Raw genomic sequence first — 20,133 nt, 5'->3', positions numbered from 1 at the left:
CACATATGTGGGTGAATATGGAAGAGTTTTGATGTGTCTGAGATTATTTACTTAAGGATTCACCAACTAGAAGGACACAGGATTGAGAGAGAGCCATAGGGCCAGGCAGACAGAGCTGGAATGGGCAGAGCAAACCAGCTCACGCCTGCTTAGCTCTTGGGTGACTGCATGTCAACAGGTCATGCTTTAGCATGGGCTTAGTATTTCTCTTTCCACATATCTCTGTCTCTCCCTTGGCCTCCGCTGACTCCTCCTTTGTTATGGCTTTGTGCAAGTGTAGCCTTTTAACTGTTCTGAAATGCATTTGTAGAACTCATTTAGATATAAATTACCCAGTGGGGGATTCTGATGCAATGGTCAAGGTGAGCCTGTTTTGCTCCGGTCTCCTCTATATGTAAGGTTCTCACTTTGGTCTCGTAGCTGCTGGCATGGACGTTATGCTCAGAGGTAAGATGAGAGGACCTTTACAGTGTATTGTGTCAGAGTCAAGATAGGTGTTTGAGATGGAAGGTTGAATTTATGTCTTGGAGAAAACCATGGTGGTGGTCCTTCATTTAGATCTGGTCTGAGTTTGGAGTTGTGTGTGTGTGTGTGTGTGTGTGTGTGTGTGTGTGTGTGTGTGTGTTTTATCAAAGTGCACCTCCCTCCCCGTGCTCCCACACAGGGTCTCAGGTAACAGATGTCCCAGCTGAGCTGCCAGCTGTATGTTCCTGCTCTCGTTTGCTCTCAGCTCTCCAAAACTTTGCTCCCTGGGCTCAAAATCCAAGGTGTATTTTCGTAATGTTTGCTTTAGGGTGTTGACTTGGTTATGTGGCTAAAAGCAAACCTACTTTTTCCAGTCTCTTCTAGAATGAGACTTTAGAATTTCAGACTTTGCATGTGACTCGTTTTCTATGAAGAACAGATGCTGGGTTTAATTTTGTAGAAAGAAAATTAGAAACCAGTGAAATCTTACATGATTTTACATTAGTACCAAAACCAAATACATTGAAAATATTTAGAGCTGTGTTCCTAGTTACAGATCTGATGGCGATGAGAAATTCTCGGGCTTTCTCTGACAAGGACTACCACTGACTCTTGGTTTACTCCTCTGTGTCTCTCACCCTGCACAATCTGCTCGGAATCTTTCTTCATTGAATCAATTTTCATTTATTTGTTTGTTTGTTTGTTTATTTAATTTTTTAACATTTATTTATTATTGAGAGACAGAGAGAGACAGAGCATGAGCAGGGGAGGGGCCGAGAGACGGGAAGACACAACCCGAAGCAGGCTCCACGCTCTGAGCTGTCAGCACGGAGCCCAACGTGGGGCTTGACCTCACAAACCGCGAGATCATGACCTGAGCTGAAGTCGGACGCTTAACCGACGGAGCCACCCAGGCTCCCCAATTTATTTGTATTTATTGAGCAAGCAATATTGTAAGCATCACTGAACTCTTTTTAAATTACAAGAAAACTTACCCTGGGTCCAGCTTCAGTAACACGTCGTATGTTTTCATTTTTCCACATCCCCTTCCAGGCTTTGTTTATTATATGCCTACAGAATCTTTACATCATTATGATCATGGTATAGTTGCAAGTTTCTATTTGGTACTTTTCACTTAATATTATATTCCAAGGCTGTTTCCATATCGCTCTGTATTGTTCATGATTATGGTGTTTCACTGAGTCTGTCAAGCCCTCGTTTGTTTGGCCATCCTAAGGGGGATGTGTTCATCCCCCTTAAAAAAAACTATGATGAAATACGACAGCCACTGCTGCTCAGATTATTGCTTACCCTATTCTTCTCAGAGCTCCCACGCCGTCCCTGTGAACCTCCTATTCCATCAGTCCATCCTGTTTTAGGGAGACCTTGGTTCTCTGGTTATGCAGACTGTGGTCAGCTGTTGTCTCCATGAATCCTGTAGCCCTGAACTCCCCTAACCCCGAGGCTTCTCGTCATCCCAGTCGCTGCTTTCTGGCCTCCAAATCCCGTGCCAAAGGCAGACCCAGTTAACTTCACATTATTTTGGTTACCACACTTTATATGATAATGTTTGTAACCATTTAGATATTATTTAGAGTTCTTCCCTGCAAGCAACGGAAGCAGGTGGGCATTGAGGCATGCCAGAGAGCAGAAGAAATGGTCTCAGAGAATAAACAGTGGGGTCAGGAAGAAGGACTCGAAGCCATTTGTGGTCTCTTGGCCCCTTTACTGGCTATTCAGATTTCAGGGAGGGAGCGTCCAATTGGCCCACATTGCTTACCTTGGATTCAGCTGGCAGGGCCCCTGAATACATTCCCACCACACTTCATTCAGTGTGGAGGGGTGATTTCCTAAAGGACCCAGGGAAAGGGGAATGACTGCCAGGCTGCCCTACACACACGTCTTACTGTTGATACACATTTACCCAAAAATCCCTGCCTAACATTAACTTCCGTACGACGGATCCCAAAATGTTGTTAGTTACAGCATCCAGCTCCAACCCCAGAGTCTTTGGGGGATTTCAATTCTCCCTCTGGTTCGGCAACCACCTCGTCTTTTGCATGGCTCAAGTTGAGTTCAATAGGAATGTAGCTTCCCTGACTCTCTCACTTCTCGGAATGCCTTCCCCTTTCTCTGCTCCCTGGCTCATGCCCCAGTCTGGACTATTTAGAGAGGCACCATAATATCAAATAGTTGCTTTTAAGTGAGAAAGGGGATATTAAAAGGTTTGGGGGATTTTATCCAAAATACACATTTCTCCCTTGACCCCTGCCTCACTCCAGGCAGGACACATCATTATCTCTGGGGGAAGGGGCATAGCATGGCATGTGTACTTGAAAAAGCTTCTCTTTTAATTCTGTTATCTTACCCCTACACCCACCCTGGAACCTCCAGTGGAATAGAGCAAGCGCCATTTGGTTTGGGGATTAGGTATGCGTCTAACACAGTATAAAACTTTTGACTGCTAGGCCGCCTGGGTGGCTCAGTCGGTTGAGCGGCCAACTCTTGATTTCAGCTCACGTCATGATCTCATGGTTTGTGGGATCGAGCCCCGTGTTGGGCTCTATGCTGGCGGCACGGGGCCTGCTTGGGATTCTTTCCTCCTCTCTCGCTGCCTCTCCCTGGCTCTGTCTCTCAAAATAATGAAATAAACGTTAAAAATTTTCAAAAATAAAATACAACTGTGATGGGTATTGCAAAGTTCCCTCCCAAAGAAGTTGCCCCTGTTTAGCGTCCCACCAGCAGTGAACGTTCTTACCCTGTCATATCAATCTTGTCATCCTTTGTATTCTTTGCCAATCTAACAGGTACAAATTGGGATTCTCTTGTTTTATTCTGTTGCTGCATTTGTTTGATTATACGTGATGTTAAACAGTTTTCATATATTGTATTTACTTCCCTGTTGTATTGGTCAGCCTGAGTTGCTGTAACAAAATACCATTGAGTAGGGGGCTTAAACACTAGGCATTTATGTCTCACAGTTCTGGAGGCTGGGAAATCCAAGATCAAGATTTGGTTGCCCATGAAGGCTCTCTGTCAGGCTTACAGACACTGGCTTGTCACTATGTCCTCACATGCTAGAGAGAGACAGAGAGAGAGAGAGAGAGATTCCTGGTCTTTCTTGCTCTTCTCGTAAGGACATGAGCCCTATCATGGGGTCTCACCCACATGACATCATCTAAACCTCATTGACTCCCAAGGCCTCACCTCCGAATACCACCACGTTGAGGGTTAGGGCTTCAACATTTGAATTTTGAGGGGGACACATTCAGTCCCTGATGACTGTAAACCACACGCTTATGCCCTTTGTCCTTATTTTCGTTGGCTTGTTCATGTTTTCCTTACTGATTGGTTAGCCATCTTTGTAAGTGAGGAAAAGACAGCAGTTTGGGGTGTATTTTAGAAGCGCCTCAGGTTTTCTGCTTCAGTCTTAACATGTCATGTGTATCCTGGGGAAGGAGCAATGTGCTGGCAGATTACAAGCCTTTAAGTTTCGATTCCTTCTTTGTTCTGGTCTCTCATCATGATTTAGTCTTGGGTTTTGATGCTTGTCCCTGACTAACAGAGGTCCTGTTAGTTAGTCGTGATTTTAGGAATACTGTGTCTCAGGATACTTGAAAGTTTTCCCGTCTTGTGTCACAGAAAACTCCTTGACTGTGGGGAAACAAGGAGGGAGCAGGTCACCGGGAGGGTTGGGAAGAGTACGTGGAGGATAGGAGTTTGGTGCTCTCGGGGGTGCTGTCACCTCCAAAGCCCCCCTCTCTTTATTTTTTCTTTGTTCTTTCTTCCTTTCTTTCTCTTTCTTTGTTTCCCCCCTCCCTTCCTTCCTTTTGTTTTTCTGTCTCTTTTTTCTTTGTTTCTGGCTGCATAGTATAACAATCCAATTTTGGAGTATGTGGTCGGATGCCCACCATGGGGACTGAGATGGAATTTAAAGTCACTCGCCATAATTCAACTATAAATTAGAGAATTCTTGTGAATAGAATAGGGTGGAATGTGGTTTCGTGTTTTCTTCCCCCAGGGACCCTGCCCAATTTGGCAATGGGAAGCTAAATTCAGGGTGGGATTAGTTCTAGGAAGTGGCTTTTTAGTATAGCTGCATGTCTAATCCCAATGTTAGTGACAGTGCCTTCCTTATCAACGTTAATAAGAACCCAGGAGGCCGTGGATGACTGAAGTCCCGCAATGTGTCAGACACATACTTCTGCCTTTGCTTGTTTATCCCAATTATCCTGCTAGAACTATCAAAGTGGATTTATTTCTACTCATTTTCCCCTTCTATTTTCCACCAAAAGCAGGCAGAAAGGCAACATGCTGCAGGGGCGTGGGCGGGAAGAGCCCTGGAGCAGGAGTGAGCAGGCCTCAGTTTCAGTCCTGTCTGTGCCCCTTACCAGCCTGAGACTGGGCAAGCCATGTAGCCTCTAGAGGCCTCACTTGTTCCATGTAGGGGGGACAAAATAACACCAACCTGTCAGGGTGGCTGAGGGGCCCTGTAAAGTGTAATGTGAAGCTAAGTGGTGCCTAGGCCATAGAGCCTGTCCCTACCTGAGGGGTTTGCCCAATGCCAGACCCAGAAAAGGTGCTCAGAAAATGCCTCTCCACTTTTCTCCCTTGTCCTGAAAGTACTAAACCCTGTATTCGTTTCGTGGGGCAGTTGTAACAAATCACCATAAACTCGATGGCTTGAAACGACAGGAATTTCTTCCTCACAACTCTGGAGGCCAGAAGCTCAAATTCAAGGTGTTTCCAGGGCCCCCACTTCTTCCAGTTACGGGGGGATAAATCCTTCCTGCTTCTTTCAGCTTGTGATGGCTCCCTGCATTTCCTGCTCATGGCTCTATCTCTCCAGTCTGCCTCGGTGGTCATGTGGCCTCCTTCCCTCTGCGTTTTCTCCTCTGTGTCGGGTGAGAACATTTGTCATTGGATTTAGGGCCTGCCTGGAAAATCCAGGATGTTCTCATCTCAATCAGTATTATAGAATGAGCCTCTTGCCAAATAAGGTCATATTTTTGCCAAGTTTTGCCGGGTTAGGGCACGGACGTGCCACCATTTAACCCACTACACGCACTTCAGGGATTACGTTATGTGTCAAGACTGTGGCCTGATTAAGCACATTTTTTCCCAGCCACCTGAGTGAATCCACGAGCAGTTTGATGTTAAGAAATCAGGGCACGTAAGAGAGGAGAAAGAACAAAAGCTTGTGTTTTTTCATTTTAGTTTGTATTTACAAACAGGCAAAAAGCCTTCTCTCCTGGGTCCCCCATTTAGTAACGATGAGTTGAATGTATTCACTATTCACGTACCCATTCACCCGCTGCTGCTCACGCACTGGCCGTGTGGAACTGTAGCCCTCCTGTCACAGAACCTTCTGTCTTGCCCTTGCTCTGACTCCGTCGCCCACTGGCTCCACCCCATGTTACCTCCAACCTCCAGCCTTGGCTCTCTGAACATGGCTCCCAAAGGCTGGCTGGGCGACATCCACCTCTGGGCTTCACCCTCTGATTCCATGCTTATTTGCTCCCTGGGTTCCCTCCGCTCTGTGTCATCCTGCCATCGTTCAGGAACCCAACTTAAGCTGCAGATGTCATCCACAGACCACTCTGCCCTGGAATGTAGTTGAAGGAAAACGGCCTCAATTAAACGAGCCCCAAGGCTTCCGGGTGACTGATTACCTGGGGACAAGGACTCTAACCAAGGGCTAAGCCCTCACTTTTAGTGACTACAGTGCCAGCGACAGCAGTGACTAAGGTTTCCTCCTCAAGTCCTCACAGGCCCCCTCTGAGGTCATCTTAGCTCCACCTGTCATTTCCACGTGGTGTGAAGGAGCTCAGTCTTCTTGGATTTGTGCCACACAAAGGGGAGGATGGTCCCTGGACCTTCTCACTGCTCAGAGGCACTGTGGGGACAGAGGAAGAACACAACCATGAAAAGTGTTTGAGCTTTGGGCCAAAAAATGCTTCCAAAACCAAGATCTAAAACAACAACAACAACAACAAGCTGAGTTAATCATGGCTTTTTGCACTTAAGATGGAAACATGAGGTTCACTGAAAAACTCATGTTCTAAAGAAGGTCATAGTGTTGGTCAGTGTCCCACATTAGGACTGGGACTTGGAAATTGAATAGACTGAACTCCAAACCCTGCTGTGGCAACGTGACCCGGGCAGGTCACGTCTCTGAGCCTCAGTTGGGAAACCACACCTCTGAGAGGGCCGGAGATGACATGTGTTAACCTGGTATTGAGTGGGCACCTGAGTATTACAGCTATTACTGTGATTCCTTCTCTGAGGCCGCCTTTTTTGTTTGTTTGTTTGTTTTATTTTATTTTTTTATGTTTATTTATTTTTGAGAGAGAGAAATTGAACGTGAGCTGGGAGGGGCCGGGGGGAGAGAGAGAGAGAGAGAGAGAGAGATTGGGAGGGAGACGCAGAATCTGAAGCAGGCTCCAGGTTCTGAGCTGTCAGCACAGAGTCTGACGGGGCTGGAACCCACAAACCACAAGATCATGACCTGAGCCGAAGGTGGACGCTTAGCTCACTGAGCCACCTAAGCGCCGTTTCTTAATTTTTTTTTAAATTGATTAATTTTTTTTTCTTTTTTTTTTTTGAGATAGAGAGATTGCAAGCTGGGAAGAGGGGCAGCTGGAGACGAGAGGCTCCTAAGCAGGCTCCACGACACGGGGCTGGATCCCGTGACCCTGGGATCATGACCTGAGCCGAACTCAAGAGTCAGATGCTCAACCCAACTGAGCCAATCAGGCACCTCCTCTGAGGCCTTCTGAATCCCTCTCCCCTCCCCACCCCACCCAGCCAGAGAAGCCAGTCCCCCCAGGAGCCTCCCCCAGTCTTGTGCTAGCTGCACAGCGCTCTTCTGCTGGGTCTAGGCCATTTGCGTGGAGCTGGGGTGCTTTCCTCCTGGTTCTCGGGGCCTAGCTCAGCATGGGCATATAGCTGGTGCTCAGAGCATGTCTGCACCGTGAAGGAACACTGCGTACCCGCCCCGCCTGCCGCGCCCGGCATCACTGTTCTCTGTGAAATGATGGGTTAAATGAACAGGAGTGTAGAATCACCCTCTAGGTTAGAACTTTGAAACTTTCCGACATTTCTGACTTCCGATTTACTATGGAAGCAGGAAAATCACCACTTTAGGCTTACCAACAAATATGTATTTAGTGCCAGTCTCCCTGCTACGCACATGGAAGACCTGACTTAAATCTCCTTACATCCCTGTGAGGTAGAACACAGGCCCCCTTCCTAGTCACACTGCTAGAAGTGGTGGCAGGGATGTGACCCTAGGCGCCTGGCTCTAGGGCAGGGCCTCTAACTTGCGGTGTCCCCAGTGCCGGGACTGCACGGAGACTGGGCCACGCGGCCTCTCCAGCAGCTTAAGGGAAGTCCAGTCCCTCTGGCCTGAATCCCGAGGACCTAAGTTGGAGGTTAAGGGGGATTCTTGAGGGATAAGCCTCAGTAAGAGAGAGGGTGCCACGCTGAGCTCCCCAAGGTCGTGGCACCGGAAGCGAGGACCGAGTTACGTATGTGAGCCTTAGGCACGTCTACCTTTGTGTGTCCCTTCCAACATTAAAAAAAGAAGAAAAAAAAAAAAGGTTGGAGTTATATTTTATGAGTGCATTGGTATAAGGCGAATATAACCTAGGCTGGATTATAGTCACTTCGTTCTTCTGATTTGAAAACCAGCCCTGTGCCTACTAGTGCCTAACGGATAAGGCTTTCTGGTTACCCAGAGCCTCTGGGGCGGGGGGGGGGGGGGGGGGGGTGAAGCAGGAGCGAGTGTTCGGGCCCCCTAACCGGCCTCTTGTCTCCGCAGGTCCCGCAGCGGATGGCGGCGGCCCAGGGCGCCCCCGAAGACGGCGGCGGCGGCGGCGGCGCCCAGGGCGTGTGGGGCGCCTGGGGGCCCTGGTCCGCCTGCTCGCGCAGCTGCAGCGGCGGCGTGATGGAGCAGACGCGGCCCTGCCTGCCCGGCTCCTCCCGCGCGCGCGGGGCCCTGCGGCCCGGGACGCCCCCGCGCGCCTTCGCGGGCCACGTGGTGTCGGCCGTGCGCACGTCGGTGCCGCTGCACCGCAGCCGCGACCGCGGGGAGCCGCGCGCCCCCGCCGGCCCCGACGCCAGCCGCCAGGGCCCGGGGCCGAGGGGCAGCCGGCACCCGCAGGCGCGGGGCCGCGACCCCACGGCGGAAAGAAGGTACGCGCGCGCCCGCCCCTGCCCCCGTTCCCGCCCCTCCCGCAGCCCCCACCCCTGCCCCTACCCCTACCCAGACGTGCCGCGCACTGCCCCGCGCCACCCATAGCATCGCGCGGTCAACGCGTCGCTTCTGCCGGCTGGGGAGGAATTCTTGGCTCCGCGTATTTCCTTTCATCTTTTGATTTATTTTGCAGCCTTCTAGAGCGTTGAGGCCACTCCCGCCCCACTCTGTGCTTCAGAATCGTCTTCAAAGGGAAGCTAATTCTGAGCAGGCCCTTAGGCATCAACCTTAGGGAGGCCCTGTGGAGGGGTGAGGCAAGGCGGGCAGGGGGGGTGGGGAGACCTCCGGTCCGGTGCAGCGGGGGGAAAGGGAGATCCCTGGCCGCAGGCTGTGTGGATGTGAGCAGAGGACATAAGATGAGGGGACTTCCAACCCGGGAGTCGATGAGGAAATTTCAAGCCCTTGCAGAAAGTGAATGTTGGGTGTCATACGTGCTCCCAGACTGTTGACTTCAGGATTGTGTGCACTCTTTCTGGAAAGTTTCTGCACAGAATTTTGGGTGAGCACCCTGCTTTGAGGCTATCTCTGATGGAGGACCGAGACATTTTTTTTTAGAGTCTTAATAAAATATGAATTCTAGAAGTTGCATGGCAGCATCGAAATAGTTGTATAGCTCCAAAACGCCTCTCATGGTTCTTCATGCCCAGCATGAATATGCCAAATTAGGCTGTGCGCTTGGGCAAGGTAGGAATACAGCAGCTGAGAAGAGCTTGTCAGTGAATTAATCCACTGATGCTTCCAGATTACTCCGTGGTCATTCGAAAGTATTTGTTCAGTGCTTCTAGGTCCATGATAGATTCTTGGGAGTTTTTAAATACACAACAACAAACAAGCAAACATTTACAGGAGGAACAGGAAGTCATCAAGCCAAATTAGTGTCCATCTGGGGAAAGGCATGAGCTATCAGGGGGCGCTGCCCAGCCCCTCTTGTCACTGGGGGTTCAGACATCAGCACTGATGACCACCCTGGCCCACTGCGGCTAGATGCTTCTTGAGCGTCCTTCTCAGCCACATGTAGTAGCCTGTCACTGTCACTGCCGTGCAACCTGGAGGCGTGGAGGAGACGCAGCCCATCCGCCCTCCCCAGCCGCATGCTCTTGACATGGTCGGTAGGAGTTCAGAGAGGACCATTTCACAGGGAAGGTGCTTTAGCCGAATTCTGAAGGATAAACCACATTTGGCTAGATGGAAGGAAGAAGGGACGATATGTGAGTTCTGAGGAGCCTTCCTCAGAACAGACAGGCACGGCCTGTCAGTGGGAGAGGAAAGAGAGGTCAGCTGGGAGGATGCTTCCTCCCTTTTATCGACCACAACCCCGTCATAAGCGTAGCTCTCTATTCCCTTAACCTGAAATGCTGGTGACCAACGCCCTTTAGAATTCAGAACTTCTCAGATTTTCGAAAGGTAATTCAGGGCATATTTCGCAGATTAATGGCGCTCCTTCTGCGGTAGGGGGAGGCATCCCATGATCAACTGCATTATTATTTCTGCACGAAACATTTGAAAGTTCATGTTAAGGAGGATAAAAAAGATTGTGATAGTCCTACGTCCATTAAGGTCAGGTGTGCCGCCCGGTGAACTTGGACACCAACCCAGTTCTAAAACATAAAGAGAAAAGAAAAGACCAAAACTCCTGGTTTGAGAAGTGCAGATGTATAATAGCTAGAGTTCATTGAATGCCTGTTCTATACCAGGCACTGTTCTTGTCACTTTACACGGACAACTCTGTGAAATAGTGCTAATCCCATCCTCAGGTCCGAGGTGAGGAAAAGGAGGCCCAGAGAAGCAGAGTAACTTGTCCAAAGCAACACAGCCAGTCTGTAAAGACTTGGGATTCAAACCCAGGCAGTGGGGGCTCTAAGGACCTGATTAAAGAGCCTTTATACATGAAGAATCTGAGGCTCTAAGAGGTTAAAGGACTACCCAGGGCCCCAGAGCCGTGGAGGAGCTAAGATGTGAAGGTGCTGCTGGGTCCCGGATTCCTGGAGTACTCAGGGACTCCTCTTACAGCCTCTGTGGTTGGGAGCCCAGAAGAGCTGCCCAGGGAACAGGCTCCAGTTGGCCGCAGGCCCGCACTGCAGGCATTCTGGCCCATGCGTTTTGGCAGCAGGAAATTTTTTTCTCCCGACTTATTGACAAGGGGCCAGTTACTGTTTACTATGAAGTTCCTACGAGTTTTTATCATGCTTTTGTAATTTGACAGTTTCAGATGAAACAATCCAAATATTAGCCTGGGAGGCCTGCGCCGCCGACAAACCTCACGCTCTTCCCAGCTGACGGAAATCACATTTGCTTATGTTTATCAGTCATTAGGAGCTTGCATGGTACATGTGACCCCAGAAGAAATGTCCGCGTGTTCTCTGGATGGCTGTCTTGCCAGACTCTCTGTTTCAGGTTTGAGGTTTGAGGCAAAGGCTCTTAGGGCTTAGATGTTTCAGAAACTGTTAGGTTGTTATGCTAGGCAACTGAAAACTTAATTGGAGCCAGATAACACACAAAACAGAACTATTCAACCTTCCAACAAATATTTAAGTATTTGCCATGTTGTGAGGCCCTGGGACAGACACAAAGGTGATTAAAAGCTAGGTTGGGGCTGAAGGCTCATACTGACAGGCTAGAGCAGCTGTTTGGAAACTTACTTTTTTTTTTTTTTTCTTTCAGCATAAGAATCCTGTCTGCAAAATCAGTGTTAGGCTGAGGCTCGGTTTGTCACATAGGGCATCCCAATGGGCCAGTGACTTTCAACCTTGGCTGACCACGAGAATCTTGCAACCACCTTTCCGAAATCTCAACACCCTGATCACATCCCAAACCGACATCTGAATCTCTAGGGGTTGTGGGCACACATCGATATAATTGCTGTCCGGCCGAGGGTGGGAACCATTGGTTTGGAAGTACCTCTGTGGGACCTTAGAGTTCTATGGAAAAGAACTTGGGAATTGACTATCGTCTAGCAGAATTTTGCAGGTGGGTGAGCACGTATCCGAACCAAATGCAGTGGGTGGGGAAGCTTGTTCAAAGGGGAGCTGCCCAGTCCTCACGATCTCCCCTCCCTAATGGCAGTTCTGTTTTGTAGGTTTGGGGTATGACCCTAAGTAGCTTCAGATTAGGAGATTCTGATGTACCCCAGACTTTGAGAACCACTAATCTAGAAGCTTAGAAAAGACATGGATGTAAATGTCTTCCATACAAGGTACTGTGATAAAATAATAATAGTGAAGATGCTAGCTATCATTCTGGGCCATGGCTTATGTGCAGGCACCATAGCGAATGGATTATGACATTTATAGTTTATACAACCCTATGAGGCAGATGGGTATATTCACATTTTACAGATGAGGAAACTGAGGCTCGGAGGAACCTCACTGAGGCTCGGAGTGATTTGCTCAAAATCACCTGCTTCAGAAGCAACAGAACCAGAATTCTAAGTGGGTCTGTTGGAGTCTGGCACTCAAGTTCTTTTCACAGAAATAGGTATTTGTGAAATAGGTGGGTTTTTTCTCCATTCATATATGTTTTTATAAATCTTATTATTTTGTTAATGTTTCAAGGTTTCGTTTCAATTCTAGTTTGTTAGCATGTAGTGTAATATTGGTTTCGGGAGTAGAATGTAGTGATTCATCAATTACATGTAACACCCAGTTTATTCTCTATGGTTAAGAGTCTCTTATGGTTTGCCTCCCTCTTTTTTTTCTTTCTCCTATGTTCATCTGTTTTGTTTCTCTCTCTCTCTCTTTTTTTTTTTTCTTTTGAGAGAGAACGAGAGTGTGTGAGTGATGACATGAGCTGGGGAGGGGTGGAGGGAGAGAGTGAGAAAACCTCTACACCCTGTGCAGAGCCTGTCTTGGGGCTTGATATCACAACCATGAGATCATGACCTGAGCTGAAATCAAGAGTCAAATGCTTAACTGACTGAGCCACCCAGGCGCCTCATCTCTTTTGTTTGTTAAATTCCACATATGAATGAAATCATATGATATATGTATTTCTCTGACTGACTTATTTTACTTAGCATAATATACTTTATTTCCATCCACATCATTGCAAATGGTCAGATTTCATGCTTTTTGATGGCTGAGTAGTATTCCACTGTGTATATATGCCACATGTTCTTTATCCATTCATCAGTCGGTGGACATTTGGACTCTTTCCATAGTTTGGTTCTTGTTGATAGTGCTGCTATAAACATTGGGGTGCATGTGCCCCTTTGAATCAGTATTTTTGTATCATTTGGGTAAACACCTAGTGGTGTGATTCCTGGGCCATAGGATAGTTCTATTTTTAACTTTTTGGGGAACCTCTATACTGTTGTCTAGAGTGGCTGCACCAGTTTAAATTCTCACCCACAGTGTAAGAGGGTTCCCTTTCTCCACTTCCTTACCAACATCTGTTGTTTCCTGTGTTGTTCATTTTAGCCCTCTGACAGGTGTGAGTTGATATCTCATTGTAGGTTTGATTTATATTGCCCTGATGATGAGTGATGTGGAGCATCTTTTTATGTGCCTGTTGGCCAACCGGATGTCTTCTTTGGAAAAGTGTCTATGCATGTCTTCTGTTCATTTCTTAACTGGATTATTTATTTTTTGGGTGTCGAGTTTAATGAGTTCTTTATAGATGCTGGATACTAACCCTTTATCAGACATGTCATTTGCAGGTATCTTTTCCCATTCCATAGGCTGACTTTTAGTTTTGTTGATTGTTTCCTTTGCTGTGCAAAAGCTTTTAATCTTGATGAGGTCCCAATAGTTCGTTTTTTGCTTTTGTTTCCATTGCCTCCAGAGATGTGCCTAGTAAGAAGTTGCAACAGCTGAGGTCAAAAAGGTTGCTATCTATGTTTTCCTCTAGGATTTTGATGGTTTCAGGTCTCACATTGAGGCCTTTCCTCCATTTTGAATTTATTTTTGCGTATGGTGTAAAAGAGTGGTCTGTTCCCATTCTTCTGCATGTTGCTTATCCAGTTTTCCCAACACCATTTGTTGAAGAGACTGTCTTTTTTCCACTGGATATTCTTTCCTGATTTGTCAAAGATTAGTTGACCATATAGTTATAGTTCAATTTCTGGGTTTTCTATTCTGGTTTATTGATTTTTGTGTCTGCTTTTGTGCCAGTACCATACTGTCTTGATGACGACAGCTTTGTAATATAACTTGAAGTGTGGAATTGTGATGCCTCCAGCTTTGCTTTCCTCTTTCAAGATTGCTTTGGCTATTCAGGGTCTTTTGTGGTTCCATACAAATTTTAGGACTGTTTGTTCTAGCTCTGTTAAAAATGCTGGTGGTATTCTGATAGGGATTGCATAGAATGTGTAGATTGTTTTGGGTAATGTAGGCATTTTAACAATATTTGTTCTTCCTACCCAGGAGCGTGGAATCTTTTTCCATTTTTTTTGTGTCTTCTTCAATTTCTGTCATAAGCTTTCTATAGTTTTCAGTGTATAGATTTTTCACCTCTTTGGGTAGGTTTATTCCTAGATATCTTACAGTTTTTGGTGCCTTTGTAAATGAGACCAATTACTTGATTTCTCTTTCTGCTGCTTCATTATTGGTGTATAGAAATGTAACAGATTTTGTATCCTGTGACTTTGCTGAATTCATGTATCAGCTCTAGCAACTTTTTGCTGGAGTCTTTTGGGTTTTCTACATTGAGTATCATGTCATCTGCAAATACTGAAAGTTTGACTTCTTCCTCACCAATTCAGATGCCTTTTCTTTCTTTTTGTTGTTTTATTGCTGAGGCTAGGGCTTCCAGTACTATGTTAAATAACAGTGGGGAGAGTGGACGACATCCCTGTCTTGTATCTCACCACGGAAGAAAAGCTCTCCGTTTTCCCCCACTGAGGATGCTCTTAGCTGTGGATTTTTCATATATGGCCTTTATTATGTTGGGATATGTTCTCTCTGACCCTACTTTGTTGAGGAGGGCTTTTGTCATGAATAGATGCTGTGCTTTGTTAAATGCTTTTTCTGCATCTGTTGAGAGGATCATATGGTTCTTATCCTTTCTTTTACTAATGCGGCATACCGTATTGATTGATCTGCGATTATGGAACCACCCTTGCAGCCCAGGAATAAATGTTACTTGACCTTGGTGAATAATTCTTTCAATGCACTGTTGGATTCAATTTGCTTGTATCTTGGTGAGAATTTTTGGATCCACGTTCCTTGGGGATATTGGCCTGTAATTCTCCTTTTTAGTGGAATATTTGTCTGGTTTTGGAATCGAGGTAGTGCTGGCCTTACAGAATGAATCTGAAGGTTTTCCTTCTGCGAAATGGGTATTTTGAAATCGAAGCTGCTCCCTCTCACAGAAGGTGTGGTCAGAGAAGCTGCCTACAGGTTGGATGCTTTGAGTCATGTCTTGAAAAGTGGATGGGATATGGGAGTCATGGCTTAAAATGAAGTGTATCTCAACTTTGCAGGGTTCAACTCTCCTCTTGCCATCAGGGGGATCTTCTCTGCAGCTAGTCCTAGGCACCAAGGGGAGTTCAAAACATTAGAAACCACAGCCCTGTCCTTGGGTGCCCGACACCGTGTGGTGGTGGATGGGGGGCAAACCCACAAGACACTACACGTGCTGGAAAGCCGTAGAGATAGGACTAGAGTTCAGAAGATGGGACGCCCTTCCGGGATGGAGCAGTCAGGGCGGACGACACAGAACAGGTAGGGTTTGAACCCAAGCTTGAAAAACAAATAAAAGGTACTTAGCTGAAATATATTTGGGAACCTCTTGAGTCTACTTGCTTGCATATCGCACCTTTGTCTCATTACAGCATACACATACATACTGCAAATCACGCTCTAAAAAGCCTTGGAAACCACGGCAGTATTTATTGGAGGTTTCCCGAGGATCTGAGCTTAGGAAAGTTACTTAACTTTTCTGAAGCCCCAGGGCTTCATCTTTCAAACGAGAGGCTAATAATCCATAGCACAGGGGATTGTGGAGTGGTTAAATGAAATAATAGGGTCATATTTCCTGGCCTATAGTAGGTGCTCAAGAAAATGTAGTGCTACCTCCCTTTAGGGCTTTAAAGGCTGAGTGTTCATGTGTGAGAGTTCCAGATAGAAGTTGGGTTCTGCAGGAAGGCTCTGATGGTGAACTGGGGCCACACAGGAAAACAGGGAGCCAGGCACTGAGGTCTAGTCCAGGAGGGTGGGCCTCTGGGCAGTGCAGCCTGGGTGCAGCCGGGATCCCAGGACCTGGGCACACCTCCTTCTGCCCTGTCTTGGTGCGACCTGTGGAAAAGCCCTCCACAAAGGGTGGCCTTCTCCTGGGATTCAGTCCGAGCACCGGCACATTGTGGAGGAGGGGAGTTGAGGCTGCAGGTCTTGGCCAACAGGTTCCATGATGGTACTCACCAAGTCTCCCCTCTCTCCATGCCCAAGTCTGTCCTGGTGATAGCTAAAGGGGGAGGGGTGGGGAGAGGAGGGTGCTAAGTGAGCCTGGCCATCAGTGCCACAGTGCCGCCGCTCGCCTGCGAAATTGAAGGCGCTCCTCAGTAGAAGCCGCCCCCCCTTGATTTCTGGAAATGGGCACCCACAGGCTGGAGGGAACTGGAAGGAGCCCTGTTACTGTAGGATTTTCCCTTTTATAACACATAAACCAACTGGCTTTCTTCTCATTCCCGACATGTCTGGTGATGATGAAACCCAGAGAGAGTCCCGCTGCCAGAGTTCAAGTGCATAACCTAGTAGAAACCTGTGGTGAATGTCTATTGGCCCGTTTAACTCAGCTTCCACAAAGACAGGATATGAGAATAGACCCCACTCCTCTTTGACGTCGAGTAACTTTCACTGCTCTGGTGGCCAAAGAGCCTGCTAACAAGGAGGCCTTCCTTCCCGGTGGTCTTCCACATGCTCGCCTACATTAGCCAGTTTTCCTGATCATTGCGCGTGTGGACCAGCTGGAATCTGGGGAATGGGATGTTTGATGGCTTTAATTCAGAGATTTTTCAAGATAGGGAGCGCTCCTCCCCTCCCCCACTATGTGTTGCCAAGTTGAGAACTTCCAGCTCCTGGAGACAGTTGTGAGAGCCTGGGACGTTGGAAGTCACAACCTTGAAACTCATGGCCGCTGTTTCCATTGGGCGTGTGGCACTCGGTGTGTCATAGCCCTCAGGTGTCAGAAAGGTTGGGGAGGGTGGGCTTCCCAGAACTTCTTCGGGGAAGTGGAGCTTGTTTCCCATCAGCAGGTAGCCTGGCTGGACCGAGAGGCCTTTGCCCGGACTGCGCAGACCCACATCTCAGGAGCAGCTTGTGGCCAGTACTCAGTTGCTGCTTTTTGTTTTTGTCGCGTTGTTTCAGATGTTGGTCTTCAGTCTCAGTAGATATCTGACTGCAGTCTCCTGGGTGGGGGGGGGGTGGTGGTGGGAGCTAGCACATCCGGAGAGGCTGCAGACTGCCTGATAGTGAAGAAGTCAGCTCTGGAGTTGTCAGGTCTGGTCTCTGTGCCCAACCCTGCCCCTTCCTAGATGTGTGTCCTGCCACATTGCTTAGCTTTGCCCCCAAGGGGATGATTCCACCCCTGCTCCACTGGGCTGCCGCGAATTGGACGATTCATACAAAGTGCTTAGCATAGTGTGGGGTCACCTGCCAGCAGGCAGGTGACGTGGCAGAGTCACTTCCACATGCCAGGCACGCTGGCAGACATTTTCCATCACACCTTCGTCACAGGCTCGTGTGGTAGACCGGTATCGTTCCCGGTTAGCGATGACAGACTCGAGGGTCAGAGAGAACCTGCGTAGATCAAGGTCACACAGAAAGAAAGCGAGAGAGTCAGGGTTTAAACCCATCTGTGCTGCGTCCTGCTCCTCTCACACTCGGACTGTTAGAAAGCCTGCTTCAAAATTAAAGGGAACACTCATTGTTTAAGCTAACGTTTACAAACAAATGTCTCTCTGAGATGAGGGACATTTGTCTCCAATATTCGCTTCAAAGATTTTAGCATAGTACGGGCGCCTGGGTGGCTCAGTCGGTTGAGCGTCCGAGGTCGGCTCAGGTCGTGATCTCACGGTTCATGAGTTCGAGCCCTGCGTCAGGCTCTGTGTTGACAGCTCGGAGCCCGGAGCCTGCTTCGGATTCTGTGTCTCCCGCTGTCTCTGCCCCTGCCCTGCTCATGCTCTGTCTCTGTCTCTTTCAAAAATAAATAAATGTTAAAAAAACAGTCTACAAAGTTTTTAGCATAGTAAATATATATACACACACACATACACATGTATACACACACACACACACACACACATATGTATACATGTATGCACACACACACTGTAAGTGTCTCCACTGTGAGCTCCAAAGTCTATGTGGGAAGCCCAGGGGAAACACCAACTGGGGACAGTCAGCAGCTGGCTAGGCAAAACCTTAACATAAAGTTATCTGCTTTTGTTTATTTATTTATTTATTTATTTATTTATTTATTATTTTTTTATTTATTTAACGTTTTGTTTATTTTTGAGAGCATGAGCGGGAGCAGGGGAGGGACAGAGAGAGAGAGAGGGGGACAGAAGATCTGAAGCCGGCCCTGTGCTGATAGCAGCGAGCCTGACGCAGGGCTCGAACTCATGACTTGTGAGATCATGACCTGAGCCGAAGTCAGACGCTGAGCCACCCCGGGGGGGCCCCAAGGTATTTGCTTTTAAAGGCTGCCTCTGGAAATCCCAGGGCTTCATTAGTAGAGATGACCTAGCAATTACCTTTTCGTGTTTTGCTTTCATTTTAATTGCATCAACGTTCTTTGTGTGTCGGCTGTGAAGCAGGCAGTGTGCTAGACACAAAAAGGACCGACAGGTGAAAGAGGCGTGGTCTTTGAGGACTCCGTGTTTACTGAGGAAGTAGCCCCCGGCTGACCACCATGATGGAGCTGCACCTGTCGGAGAGCAGAGGGTATGGCAGCACAGGGGGGCAGCTCATTCTTGGGGAATCAAGGGAACTTCGTGGGGAAAGGTACTTCCTTAAAGGAGGGGTTTGCATTTCTCGGGTGGGAAAGAGCTAGAGAGTACTTTATGGATGGGCTGTGGCAGGGGTTTGGTGACACAAGAGGAATGAGAAAGTCTCCTTGTTCTCCAGGGGCTCATGCTGGTGGGGGAGGGGAGAAAGACAAGCAAACAGCCATTTACAAGCCCAGGGCTCTCTTAAGGGGGATGCCCAGGGCATGGAGAGAAAGGAAAGGGAAAGAGAGAGAAGCGGGGGAGGGAGGGAGCCAGGGAAGGCTTCACAGAGGAAGTGATGACTGAGCTGAACCAGGAAGAAGGATTTTAGCAGAGCTCAAGAGCGAGAAGGGCGTTCCTCCAAAAAGCAAACTGTAGGGGCGGAGACCTGGAGGCTTGCGTGAGCTTGTCAGGTTCTGGAAGTCGTCAACAGTCTGATGGGGCTGGAGCACAGGCTGTGGATGAGGGAATGTCCACAGGCTCCTTTCCAGGGAGGGACTATCAATCAAGTAGTCCTAAAGGGATTGCACTAGAATTTCTTTGAGAAAGACAGTTCTTGTTCGTACAGATGACCAACCCTTTTCCACTTAAAAGCGTGACGATACTTCCCGTGTATAGTCACTCTGAATCTCTCCTTAATGCCTTTGTCATTTTCAAATGGCTATGCCACCCCCTATCTCATGTACATAAATCCCTAGAAGCCAGGGTTACTGGTCGGGAGCTAAGGCTTGCTTCTCTAGTTTTGCGATAGTTGCATTCGCTTCCTATTGATGCGGTAACACTTAACCGTAAAATCAGTGGTTTAAAACAGCACAGATTTATTCTCCAACAGAATAAATCTTCAGAAGCCAAAAGTCTAAAATCAAGGTATCAACAGGGCTGGGTTCCTTCTGAGGGCTTCAAGGGAGGATTTGTTTCCTTCCCTTTCTGACTTCTAGAGTCTTCCTGCCTTCCTCGGCTGGTGGGCCTTTCTGGCCATCAGTGCACCCCTCACCAGCTTCTGTAACTGGCATCCTCCTCTCCTGCTTGGAAAGACCCTTGTGATTACACCGCACACACTCAGGTAATCCAGGATTATCTCCTCATTGTGACATCCTTAATCACATCTGCAAAGTGTCTTTGCCACATGAGGTAACATTCACAGGTTCTGGCAGCTAGGACGTGGGCATCTTGGGGGGTGGGGGGAGCATTATCCAGCCTACCGTAATGTACTTGCCTTTTGGGCATCTCAAAAATACCCTAGCGACAGGACAGTTTCCATGCTAGCAGGACTGCTGGCCACTGCACCACATTGTGTCTGGTAATTTCCATGGGAGATTTAGCTATCTTGTTTCCCAGAAGAAAAAGGAGAGGAAAAACGAGGCTTTCCCCAACCCTCCCTTAAGTGTTCTTCTTTGGACATTCAGTATTAATCAAGGACAGTGACAGCAATAAAGTTGAAGGTAATAGTTGCCCGAGGCAGCTGGTGTTGAATAAAGAGCTCTGTTTT

At 47.8% G+C, this 20,133-nt stretch overlaps 1 protein-coding gene across 7 annotated transcripts in view; it reads left to right on the top strand.

Moving 5' to 3' along the window:
* The window catches only part of THSD4 (thrombospondin type 1 domain containing 4), a 564,941-nt gene that overhangs the window by 75,577 nt on the left and 469,231 nt on the right, over positions 1–20,133 (top strand). For 5 of the 7 annotated variants that reach the window (XR_007153141.1, XM_047863578.1, XM_047863580.1 and 2 more), the window contains one exon: positions 8,288–8,661. Coding sequence is in view for 5 of the 7 variants with exons in the window: in XM_047863578.1 (XP_047719534.1) it covers positions 8,288–8,661 (374 nt within the window). In the remaining 2 variants the exon portion in view is untranslated. Of the gene's footprint in view, positions 1–8,287; positions 8,662–18,554; positions 18,661–20,133 lie in introns of those variants that run through there. The other 2 variants (XM_047863581.1, XM_047863582.1) reach the window with 2 other exon arrangements.

The sequence above is a fragment of the Prionailurus viverrinus genome, chromosome B3 (assembly GCF_022837055.1).
Source record: "Prionailurus viverrinus isolate Anna chromosome B3, UM_Priviv_1.0, whole genome shotgun sequence".
In the NCBI taxonomy this organism is placed as follows: Eukaryota; Metazoa; Chordata; class Mammalia; order Carnivora; family Felidae; genus Prionailurus; species Prionailurus viverrinus.
The sequence above is the reverse complement of the archived record's forward strand: the minus strand, read 5'-3'. Positions and strand labels throughout refer to the sequence as shown.